This window comes from Danio rerio, chromosome 3, assembly GCF_052040795.2.
Source record: "Danio rerio strain M-AB ecotype USA chromosome 3, GRCz13ab, whole genome shotgun sequence".
NCBI classification, from domain to species: domain Eukaryota; kingdom Metazoa; phylum Chordata; class Actinopteri; order Cypriniformes; family Danionidae; genus Danio; species Danio rerio.
Genome location: NC_141023.1, coordinates 61,143,597 through 61,156,682, shown reverse-complemented (window position 1 = coordinate 61,156,682; position 13,086 = coordinate 61,143,597). Strand labels below are relative to the sequence as shown.

General features: G+C 36.2%; 2 protein-coding genes across 2 annotated transcripts in view; both read right to left on the bottom strand.

Annotated features, from left to right (window-relative positions):
• Positions 1–13,086, bottom strand: part of LOC100537840 (E3 ubiquitin-protein ligase rnf213-alpha-like) — a 107,232-nt gene that overhangs the window by 93,947 nt on the left and 199 nt on the right. The window contains exons 2-4 of the mRNA XM_087245245.1: positions 7,735–7,838; positions 4,427–4,587; positions 988–1,625 (exon numbers count right to left, since the gene is read on the bottom strand). Coding sequence (XP_087101371.1) covers positions 988–1,625; positions 4,427–4,587; positions 7,735–7,837 — 902 coding nt within the window. The 5' untranslated portion in view covers position 7,838. The remainder of the gene's footprint in view (positions 1–987; positions 1,626–4,426; positions 4,588–7,734; positions 7,839–13,086) is intronic.
• Positions 6,050–13,086, bottom strand: part of prkcab (protein kinase C, alpha, b) — a 624,299-nt gene continuing 617,262 nt past the window's right edge. The window contains exon 10 of the transcript XR_015481359.1: positions 6,050–6,118. The gene's annotated coding sequence lies outside the window, so the exon portion shown is untranslated. The remainder of the gene's footprint in view (positions 6,119–13,086) is intronic.

Here is a 13,086-nt window from a genome sequence, read left to right as displayed (position 1 = left end):
TGGCAAAGATAAAATAAATCAGTTATTATAAATAAGTTTTTAAAACTATTATGCTTAGAAATGTGCTGAAACAATCTTCCCTCCATTAAACAGAAATTGGGGAAAAAAATAAACAGGGGTGCTAATAATTCTGACTTCAACTGTATGTATATATATATATATATATATATATATATATATATATATATATATATATATATATATATATATATATATATATATATATATATATATATATATATATAATTTTTTTACCTTATAAGAAGCTGAGCCCCCCTAAAATGAAAATCCTAAAATCACCCCAGGCGCAACACTAGCCCAGATGGAAGAAATTGTCTTGCTTTTACAGTAGCTCTGCAAAATATGCTAAGTTCGCCCAACTTTAAAGTGAATTTAAGGCGGACATGAGGAAAAAGGCAAAGGCCAGTCACCGCAGCTATGGTTTATATATGATGTCCTCCACTGACTATTCTCCCCATAGGGCAAGAAGGCAGGTAACTTCTGCTGTCAACTACTTAACACTTTCGTCCTCCATATTTCCTCTGTTGTTGTTGTTTATCATTACACCACGGAGAAGTACCACATTGTCGCAAGTTTAATGACAAATGTACAAAACGGAATGCCTCAATAAATCCGATCTGCCTGTTTACATGATAGTCGCATTGTCACATATCTGAATTACATCTGATTTACTTCCACATAGGAGGGAGGCCTGAACTGATCTCTGAATATCCGAATGTATGCAGTCGTTTTTTTGTGCGTTTACACGATCATAGAACTGTGTCACATTCAAGTAAAAAATCAGAATTGGGTCACATTTAACTGGCAGTGTAAACCGGGCCATATTGTCCTGCATGCGTCAATTAAAAGAATATATATTCAGCTTTCAAATAATAAGTGAATGTCAGCTTCCCATAATTGAGACTTATGATTTATTTTGTGACCCAGGGTCACATTTATCAAATTATATCAAAAGTTTTGGCATACCTTTTCAGTTTGGGAGATGAGACAGGCTGGGTGCTATTTTCATGGTCTCTTTCACCACTTTTTTGTTTCTCAGATTCGGTTTTCTTCAGGTCAGCAACAGTTGACTTACTCGGCTTAGCCTTCACTGAAGAGCTCTTCTGCGGTTCTACATTCTGAGAGTCTTTGTCAATGTTTGCGTCGCTCTGTACGTTTGCATTCTGGTCTACATTAGCATTAGGAGTATGCTGTGCTTTTGCGGACAAACTCTTTTGGCCTTCACCCTTACATTTGACTTTTTCCTCTTTAGTTTGCTGATCTACTCCCAATGCCGCTTTAGAAGTACTGGCGGTGACTGGCTTTTGAGTCGTTCCAATACTCTCCTCGCCATCTTTGCTTGAACCTGTGGTTAAAGCAGATGCGCTAAGCTGTGCAGGCCCAGCCGTTTCATTCTCTGGTGGGCTCAGATGAGAGGATGGTTCAGCTGGTGTGGGAGTATCTTCTACAATGCAGCTGGAGCAATCACTGTCAGATGACTGATCGGTGTCCATTTTTTTCTCTTTATCAGTTAGAGAAATATCAGAGAGATCTGAGGTCAGTGACGAGGGGCCTTCTGAAACACCAGATTTTTTCTTCTTTTCCTTTTTTCTCTTCTTTCTTTTCTGTTGAAGCAAGATCAATGGAAATATGCATTATAAATAATCATTAACAAAACATAATTTTAAAGGGAAAATATTATGCAAAAATTACTTTATAAAGAGTTTAAACAGGTGTGTGGCAACAGTCTGTAAGTATAACCGGCTTTTAACTGCAAACATTGCTTAGTTTATTTTTTTTTAAATCACACTTCATAAAAACAGTTTGCAGAAACACTTTGATTGACTTTCTCCCTTTGTACGTGTCATCAGAAGAGTATGAGTGACAGAAGACCTATTAGTGACAATCTCTCCCCCATTGGCATAAGACATTAGTCTTGTTTTTGCAAGTGTATCGATCTATGGATTGCAAGACGGGGGCACAACAAGAAGGGGCGCAACTTGTAGTAAGTTAGAGAGGCGTAACTTGCAGTTATTGAGATCCCGATCCATGTTCACAGATGTTGTTGGCAAGATGGCGGAAAAGAGAACATTTACAGCAAATGTTTTCATGAGATTCTTCAAATTTATTCACAACCGATTCGCTTAATTTATATTTATAATATTCATTCATTTAGCAACTCCAACATGCAACTCTACTCGCTGACTTCTTCATCCGCTTTGTCATGACAGTTAGCCAACTCGGCGTCGCCCAGCGTCGGTTGCAAATAACAGTACAATAGCGAACACGTAAACTATGAAAGGCTTCGCAACTTGCGACTGTATGTTAAAAACTGTGATGGTTGAGTTTAAGGTTAAGGAAGGTGTAGATGTTAATAATTTGAGGGTAATGATAACTTTAATAGCTTTTGATGCATTTTACTGATGGGTTAGGGGTTAGGGAAGGTGTAGACAAAAACTATGATGGTTGGGTTAAGGGTTAGGGTAGGTGTAGACATTAAAAGCTATGATGGTTGGGTTAAGGGTTAGGGTAGGTGTAGACATTAATAACTATGATGGTTGGGTTAAGGGTTAGGGTAGGTGTAGATATTAAAAACTATGATGGTTGGGTTAAGGGTTAGGGTAGGTGTAGACATTAAAACTATGATGGTTGGGTTAAGAGTTAGGGTAGGTGTAGACAGTAAAACTATGATGGTTGGGTTAAGGGTTAGGGTAGATGTAGACATTAAAACTATGATGGTTGGGTTAAGGGTTAGGGTAGGTGTAGACAGTAAAACTATGATGGTTGGGTTAAGGGTTAGGGTAGGTGTAGACAGTAAAACTATGATGGTTGGGTTAAGGGTTAGGGTAGATGTAGACATTAAAAACTTTTATGGTTAGGTTAAGGGTTAGGGTAGGTGTAGACATTAAAAACTATGATGGTTGGGTTAGGGGTTAGGGTAGGTGTAGACATTAAAACTATGATGGTTGGGTTAAGGGTTAGGGTAGGTGTAGACATTAAAAACTTTTATGGTTGGGTTAAGGGTTAGGGTAGGTGTAGACATTAAAAACTTTTATGGTTGGGTTAAGGGTTAGGGTAGGTGTAGACATTAAAACTATGATGGTTGGGTTAAGGGTTAGGGTAGGTGTAGACATTAAAACTATGATGGTTGGGTTAAGGGTTAGGGTAGGTGTAGACATTAAAAACTTTTATGGTTGGGTTAAGGGTTAGGGTAGGTGTAGACATTAAAACTATGATGGTTGGGTTAGGGGTTAGGGTAGGTGTAGACATTAAAACTATGATGGTTGGGTTAAGGGTTAGGGTAGGTGTAGACATTAAAACTATGATGGTTGGGTTAAGGGTTAGGGTAGGTGTAGACATTAAAAACTTTTATGGTTGGGTTAAGGGTTAGGGTAGGTGTAGACATTAAAACTATGATGGTTGGGTTAAGGGTTAGGGTAGATGTAGACATTAATAACTGTGATGGTTGGGTTTAGGTTTGGGCAAAGTGTAGACGTTAATAGCTTTGATGGTTGGGTTAAGGGTTGGGGTAGATGTAGACGTTAATAACTGTGATGGTTGGGTTTAGGTTTGGGGAAGGTGTAGACATTAATAGCTTTGATGGTTGAGTTAAGGGTTGGGGTAGATGTAGACGTTAATAACTGTGATGGTTGGGTTTAGGTTTGGGGAAGGTGTAGACATTAATAGCTTTGATGGTTGGGTTAAGGGTTGGGGTAGGTGTAGACTTTAAAAACTATGATGGTTGGCTTTAGGGTTGGAAAAGGAGTAGTCGTTAATAATGATGATGGTTGGGTTTGGGGAGTGGTTACATCTTAATAACTGTGATGGTTGGGTTAAGGGTTAGGGTAGGTGTAAACATTAAAAACTATGATGGTTGGGTTAAGGATTAGGGTAGGTGTAGACGTTAATAACAATGATAGATGGTTTTAGGGTTGTGGTAGGTATAGACGTTAATAACTGTGATGATTATGGTTTAGCTTTGGAGTAGGTGTAAACATTAATAAATGATGTACAGCACCATCTTGCAGACAACACAGTTTTGACATGAGGGTCTCTATGACTTCAAGTTACGCCTCTAATATACTGCAGGTTACACCCCAGACCCTACTCTGTTTTTGAATCTGCCACTATGCTGACACATAAGCATGTGTAGCTCCGTCCTCTTTTGAAAAGAGCACAATCTCAATTGAATTTAAAGCGACAGTTACCAAAATGGCACAATTGGGATCAAAGCATGAAAGGAGCAGTTTCAATGTGTTATAAAACATCATTTGTGTGTTACTTTGAGTTGAAGGTTCACATTCACACTCTAGGGACATTAGAGACTTGTTTTACAACTTTCACAAAAAGGGGCATTTAGGTCCCTTTAAAGATATTTTATACTTTTATATTTATTTAAGCTTTTCAATTGTTAAAACTGATGTACCTTCTTCTTTAGATTAGGGCTGGTATTTTCATTTGGTCGTTTTGGAGATACGTTGGCATTCTGGATTTCCAGTGATTTTGATTCAGATCCAGTCTCATTCATTTCTGCATTTGTGATTTGAGGAACAATGGATGGTGTTTGAGACTTGTCATGTGGAGTGCCTGACAACACAGAAAAACACAGATCAAACTGTCACAGCCCCTTCCTTAAAAGCTGTAATGACCTCTTGTTAAGCTCTGACCTTTTTTGGTCAAAATATGGATTTATTTTTAAAATATTTGATATACTCTGCCAATAGGATTCAAGAAATCAATTCCAGACTATGTCAACATGCAGAGTAAGACAATCATAAAGTGGCCTGATTCACTGATCTCATCTAGAATTTAAACCCTTCTCAAAAGGATACTATTAGTACAAAACATTTTACTTACAGTAACTGTGATGCTACAACACTCAGTTATTATGACTTTAAAATGCAGTATAAACACAAAATTATAATCTCAACATATTAACCCTTGTGTGCTGTTGATTTTGAGTCTTAATTTAACCACAACTGTCTCTGTTTCAGCAAATAAAATGCTTTTTGGTGACAAATCTTATTTTGGAAAAACGGGAAAAAATTTGCAAAACCTCAACGATACAATAAATGTATTAACCTTTCGTTATGTTGATAGATGTTGACTTGTTTGATTGCAAACCATGACAGAATATAATTATGCTTTCTTGATTGTTGGTGGTTTCCCTGTTGGGAAAAGGGTAAAATTATTATTTTTTACTAGGGATGTAACGGTATTGTAAATACCGTCATACCGCAATATTAATTTTTTTCTATAATACCGTAGTCGCATGACTCGGTAAAAATATAGATCTTTTGAGAAAATTTGCTCAGGCGAATGAAGCGAACGGGAGGTAGCGAAAACTACAATTCCCATCAGCCCAGGGGTGGCCATCATCCCTTGCGGTCTGTTGTCGCTACAGATACAGTAATGCGGAAATGGAGTGTGCTGCTAAAAGCGGGCATCAAAAAGAGCTGGAAATGATCGAACCTGAAGCGGGTGTTGTCGCCGCACGCGTACTGAATAGCGGTGTTGTCGCACGCGTTCTGATCAGCTCTGTTGTCGCCGCACGCGTACTGAATAGCGGTGTTGTTGCGCGCGCGTTCTGATCAGCTGTGAGTTCGCGCTCGTACTGTAAAGCGGGGAGGGGGGGGGTTGAGCGCGCATACTCAAGAGCGGTGTTGTCGCGCGCCTACTGAAGGGCGGGACGGAGGGTGTGACACAGCACACTGTTCAGATTGATACAGACATGAGACCTCTCTCACTCATGGTTTGTCCTCTCAAGTGGGGGAAAGACATAACGTTACCCACTGCTGTCAACCTGGGCCAAGTCATATCTCTCTGTCCCAGAAACCTCAGTCTCAAATGAGAGGGTTTTTTCTGTTGCAGGGGACATTGTAAATGCCCAGAGATACCAGCTTTTACCAGATTATATTTATATGATAATTTTCCTTAAAACCCATCTCTATCTAAGTGAGTGAGTGATTAAATGTTGAATGTGATGAGTTTTCAACAATACTAAATTGAAACTTTATTTTTTTACATGGTTTAATATTTTTTTGTTATTAAAATTGAAGTTCCTGTTTCAAAGCTTACAGATAGATGACTAATTTGTATGTCATTGACACTTTTGGCACTTTTTTTTGGAGTATTTTCATAAGTTTTGTTTTTTCCTGTAAATGATTTAATAAATACCGTACCGTGACATTCATACCGAGGTATTATCGTACCGTGAAATTCTGATACCGTTACATCCCTATTTTTTACTGTTGCTCATCAGTCGCAGTGAAAAAAAGTGTAGTTTCTTGCTTTTATATGGAGTATAGTGTCTGTGCTGGAGTGTAAGAGACCTTAGCACACTAAGAAAATCAAAATGAGAAAACTAAATTAAGAAAATCTAAATCTAAGCTCTCAGAACATTGTAGACACAGTAAGTACATTCATGCATGCACACTACAACTTGCGTGAAAACCACCAACAATCAAGAACGCATGATTATATCCTGTAATGGCATTGTGATTACAAAGCCATTACAGGATATATATCATTATAATAAAAGTCAATGGGGCAAAAACAGCCACCAACATAACAAAAGGATATTAAATTAAGGGTTACCACCACAAAATAGGCTACAAATGTCAAAATAAACAATTAAAAAAGCCACCTCCAATTCTTATTTTTTCATGTCATAAACATTAAAGGTGCATCCAAGAAGGGATCACATCATTAAACTTAGAGCAAAATTTACTTTAAGGTACAATTCTCACTATTAATAAACCATGACTTTTGGCTTATACTAATAATTGATTGCTTAGTAATAGTTAAGAATTAAGAGAATAATAGTACAATTAGAGATTTAGAATAGATCATGCAGAAATACTGAAGTGTTACCAAAATATGACTAAAATCTTTTAGAATCATTTATTACATATAAAACTGTGCAGCAGAATTGTTGCCTGTGGGATCACAGGGCTACTAAGAAAATTCAGTAACACTTATAAGGTTAAGAATAAGGTTCATTAGTTAATGCATTTACTAACATGAACTAATCATGAACAACACATGTACAGCATTTATTAATCATAATTGAACATTTACTAATGCATTATTAACATTTAGGTCCATGCTTGTTAACATTAGTTAATGCACCATGAGTTAACATGAACTAACAATGAACAACTGTATTTTCATTAACTAACACTTACTAACATGAATAAATACTGTAGTAAATGTATTGTTCATTGTTTGTTCATGTTAGTAAATGCATTAATTAACATTAACTAATGAACCTTATTGTAAAGTGTGACCAAAAATTCTGCTACATGAAGTCAGATTAATCAATATAATTAATTAAGATTAATAGACCATTATTATTACCATCAAAAGTTAATCAATACCACCTGATTACATTTTCTATTTTTTTTACTTATTATTTTTTTTTACAATACATGTAACTAATATGCTGAATACTGAACAGCCAGAGAAAAATGACAAACAGTGAGGTAAAAAAATTCACATAATAAAAAGTCAGGGGGTCAAAAGTCCAACTAAAGAATGTTAAACGGAAATGATAAAGTACAGTTTTACCTCCTTTTATTATCCAATTAAACGTCAACAGAAATCAAATGAATACAAAGGTGAACATCAATAAAAGCATGCCAAAGCATTTATGCAAACCAATGAAAGAGCAGACAACAAAGTAAGAATTTCTATGTGTAAGAAGACATAATGAATCTAAAGACTCTACAGTACCTTGTGTTGTCTCGTAAGATTGAGATTGCAGTTTATGTCCACACTCACTGCAGAACTTTGGGGCCTTTTCCAAAGCCTCGTGACTGCACTTAGGACACTTCATTCTATGGGGAAGAGCACAAGTATGAAGTAACTCCTCCATAACATGACAAGAAAACATACAGTCACATGAGTTCCAGGAACTGCTTTCAAAAGCAAAAGCAAAAAGGAATTGCTTTCGATTTCAGTTTTCTTAAAATTAAAAATTTACAATGGGAGGGGAGTCTGTAAATACAGACAGTGGAAATCACATGCTGTGAATAAATGCAATGAGTCAGCTACAATGACTTTATGGTCACCTACAGTAAGCGGAAGAAAATGAATGAATGCATTGTACATCAAGTAAGTACAGAGTCTGTGTTAAAGGTCAAACTTTGACAAATGCAAACTCCACAAACTCTTTTAATAAACCCTTTTAAAATGGTGTTGTTGTTATTTATTAAGTGAAATGTGTACATTCTGTAACAGAACAATATTTCAACTCAAAGTTTACTTCGACCAAAGAGCATAGAATCACCAAGAGGCTACACTCTAGTGCAATTCAGGAAACAGCCACTAGATGGTGCGGTGGCCATTTTGGAATGAAAACTCCATTAGAACAACAGCATATTAGAAGTCTGCAAAAAAAAAACTATTAAAAGTGCTGATGAATGTGATAGTAAGTGTTGTATGTTCGTCTTAAGGTTGTATCTCAGCTTTAATGAGCTTTTTAAATAAATAAATAAAAACAAAGCAGCTGCTTGCCATCGCTACAGCAATGAGATCCAATGGACAGCCGATTGCTTTCACTCCAAAATGGCGGAATTTGAGGCTGTTGCTGGGCGCTGCTGTTGCAATGGAACGTTCTATTGAGTGTCTCCTCTTGGTCATTCTAAGCTCTTTGCTTCGACTCAGAGTCAACTGTAACAATGCAGCTAGGGGTGTCAAAATTAATTGTTTCTTCGGTGCACCGCGATGCAGACGCGGACAATTCGGTATCGGTTCAGTAATAATCATAACCAGTTGTTATGTACTGACGTCATTTATCTCCTGTGCGCTCTGTCGCGAGGGAGGTGAGCGCGAGTATTTACAACACTAAGCAAACTCAGGGCCGGCCCGTGGCATAGGCACCATAGGCAAATGCTAAGGGCGCTGTATATCCAGGGGGGCTCCAGAAATGAGCGCGCTTCAGTTGGTTTTGTTTTCGATATTCTTGACACACATTCAGTTATAGACGGCAATAACTCAAAAACCTCTTACCCTAAAAAGATCTAAAGTTTGTTTCCTACAAAAAGGCAAAGCTGGTTATGTTTCACAGCTGTCTTTCTTTTTTTTCGCTCCACACTAGGAGCACTGCTCCGTTTAAGCCCTCCCAATATGTGTTTAGCCGGGAGAGCTCGCACTGAGAGGAGCTCTCAGCAAAGGACCGTCGGAAAAGTGCTTCTTTTTTTCGTTTTTCTGCTCCACTTTTCGCAAGCTCTCCCTGTTGCGAGGGCTTAAGTGTGTGTGTGTGTGTGTGTGTGTGTGTGTGTGTGTGTGTGTGTGTGTGTGTGTGTGTGTGTGTGTGTGTGTGTGTGTGTGTGTGTGTGTGTGTTTGTTTCTTTGGTGCTGTCTATGTTTGTGTTTGAATGAGAGACAGTGTGGTGCTGTGTCTCTGTGTGTTTATACAGACAGCTTGTTATAGCCTCTCCTCTAAAATATAACACTGTGTATGGAATGCATCGTCAATGCACCGTGATGCACCGAAATATCGAATTGAACCGAATCGAAGGCATGATAATCGTAACCGAACCGAACCGTGAGACCAGTTTAGGTTAACACCTCTAAATGCAGCCATGATAATATTTCATATACTAGATAGCTGTTCAAATCATAGCACAAGCATGTTACTTTACATAATTAGAAGTTTGCAGTTAACTAAACTTTAGACAGAAGAAGAAAAAAAATGACAATCAAAATTGAACTTTCATACCTCAAAATGTGAAATGATCCTGCTCTTTTTCACAGTAAGAGAAACAATCCTACTGCACATGTGCAGATTAGGTGTCAGCATTCTAGCTGGTTTTTGATTGGAGGAATTGATTTTTAAAATTGCTCCTGTTGATAATCAATGGTAAATAATCTCCCTAAGCTCTCTTAGGAAATACCACATAGTTTAGAAGAACCTGATGTTGAAACAGAAGTTAAGGTACTTTTCTAGTTTAGACATGGTTTCTACTTTGCACTTAAAAGAGTTAAAGGAATAAATTAAAAATCAGGATTTGCATTGTTAACACTAAATAAAAGTTAAAAGGTTTTTATTTTATATAATAAGTTCTTTAGTTACGATACTCCCAAAATCATTCTGCATACATCCACAGATTTTGTTAAAAAATTATCAACAGAAATAGCAAAAAATAACTCCAGATTCTGTCTAGCCCTAGCCATTGGTTACTGATGGATTTCATAATGTTTCAGTAAGCAACACTGGGTACATTATCTACATGTTAGAAACATTCAATCTGCAATCAACCAGCCATGCAGAAGCTCCAGGCAAGAAATAGCCTTGACCCTAAATTAACAGTGATGCTTAGAGGTGGAAGCATCAAGTTATGGAGCGGTTTTCATTCTTATTGAACCATTAGAATTGATAACATTGAAAAAAAAAAGATAAATGGAGCCAAATTTAGAATCTGTCAGAATGCTATCCACCAGGATAAAGAAAATGATATGCGCTTGGACATTCCAGTATGACATCATTCCAAAACATGAGGCAAAAGAGACTCTGAAATGTTTCCAGCAGGAGGAAGAAAATAAGCTTTGTTGGAATGACCCAGTCAATCAACCAAATCTTAAAACCAATACATCATTTATGAAAGGAACTGAAAATCAAGATTTACAAGAGGCCATCCTGCAACATTCAACACTCAAAGAACAGTAGGCCACAATCCTGCTTGAGTACTGTTAGCGATTAGCACAATACAGGAAGTGTCCTAAAGCTGTCATCGCAAACAAAGGCTTTTCCTCCATGAAACTGATACAAGTTCAGTTTGCCTATACAATAAATCTTTTCAGTCTCATTTCACTTCCTGTTATTGAGTAAATACTAAGGTCTTATTTCATTGAATAACAATGCAAAAAAATACACAGTTAATGTGCTGAAGACGCCTACTTATTTTCTCAACTATACTTTCAATTCAATTCAGCTTTATTTGTATAGCGCTTTTACAATGTAGATTGTGTCAAAGCAGCTTCACATAAAAGGTCATAGTAATAAAAACAGAGTAGCAGTTTAACTATACGTTGGCATCTGTAGAATCACACTGGGTACGGTTTAAATAACAACTATTTGTTTTGTTAAATGAATCAAAAATAAATATTAATCACAATTTCAGATAGGACTACTGCTAAAGTATTAAAACTGTTGATTTATTGTTATTTACCTCGAGTGAGAATTTTTTTTTTTTATCTTTTTCTTGTGAAAGACACTCATATTGGCAAACATAGAACGACTGAAATGACTTACTACAAAATTGACTTTAAAACGCACAAAAATAAAACCGCTAAAGTATAAAAACTGTTGCTTTAATGCTATTTACTACCCTTGTGTCAGAATCAGAATCAGAAAGAGCTTTATTGCCAGGTATGTTCACACATACAAGGAATTTGTTTTGGTGACAGAGCTTCTACAGTGCAACAGAATTACAGACACTGGACAAAAAACAAATAATAATAAATATATTTTAAATATAAAAGTAGTGAATGCAAATATACAAATAGACAAGTGTATGATAGGTATATTACTATATACAACGTTATATGTGCAGCTGTTATGTGCAAATTGGCATGTAAAGTATGTTGTGTGATATCACAAGAAAATTAATTATCTTTTTTGTGAAAGATACTTAAATTGGCAAACACTGAATGACTGGAAATGACCTACTACAAAAGTCACTTTAAAAAGCACACATAAATAAAACCGGTGTTATAAAGTCAATTAGGATTACTGCTTAAAAAGAAAATCTCTAAATTATGAAATACTGCATGCTCTTGTAGAAAATGCATGGGATTATTAAACACAAAACAGTTGCAGTAGGCCGGAATTTCTGTAAATAAAGCCCCCAATATGACTTGCATCCAATATACCCCAATATAATTATTGTATATATTTTAAAACTTCCGAAACAAACCAAAAACAACCACAGAATATTAAAAAATATGATTTTAGTCAGTCAATGGCAAACATTCATTTTATTTAACACAACCCAGATCACATAACTGAGTTGCAGTAGACCTATCTAAATCTTTGTAAATAAACCCCCAATATTATATCCAACATACCCCAATAAAATTATCATATATATTTTAAAAAACTTCTTTAGCGAAAAAAATAACAAACATAGAATATTAAATAAATATGATATTAGTCAGTCAATGGCAAACACACATTTTACTTAACACAACCCAGATTATAGAACTGAGTTGCAGTAGGCCTAATCTAAGTTTCTGTAAATAAACCCCCAATATTACATCCAATATACCCTAATATAGTATTTTGAAACTTAAACAAACAAATAATAATAGAATTTAAAAAATATCATGAAATTAGTCAGTCAATGATAAGCATACATTTTATTTAATGCGTTTCATGCGTCCATCGTTATTTGCTATTAGATTATATTAATCAGACATAAATCCACGTAAATACATTAATATTAATAATAATAAAAGAATAATATATTTTACTTAATAATAATTGCTGCAACTTCCGGCTTCAGACGTAAAGGATATCTGCAGCAAAATACTCAACAGAGGCCGCTGTTGCCCAAATAATAAGCAAGAAACCACCAACCCCAAATGAAAACAAAATGAAAGTACAATAATAAGAATTGTTTAGTCATCAGCGAAAGTGGATATGTAGGTAAAAGTATATTACAGGCTCTACTTACTAAAAGACACCACTTTAAGATATTATCGTCCGGATATAGGTTGTATTAGCGAACCTATAGAGTATTTCACGACCAACTTTTCCCCCAATTCACACAGTAAATGACAGTTTTGACACTTCATCGACGTCTAAACTCCAATACCGCATGTTATGCTAACGTTAGTATTTTATCCCAGAAACTGCGCAAACAGCCGCAAACTCGATAACGCAACAGCTATTATGTTAATAAGGAAGCTAAACACCAGTTGTGCTCTGGAAAGTTGACGCACATAATAAACAGTCTGCTCGAGTGTTATTTTAGCTGTCGAAACGGTTTGTCTGATGTTAAAGTATGAGCTGTGTGATGTTAATCCAGACGAACTGCCAATCTAACCTCATGTGACATGCTAAAGCTAAACAGACACAAG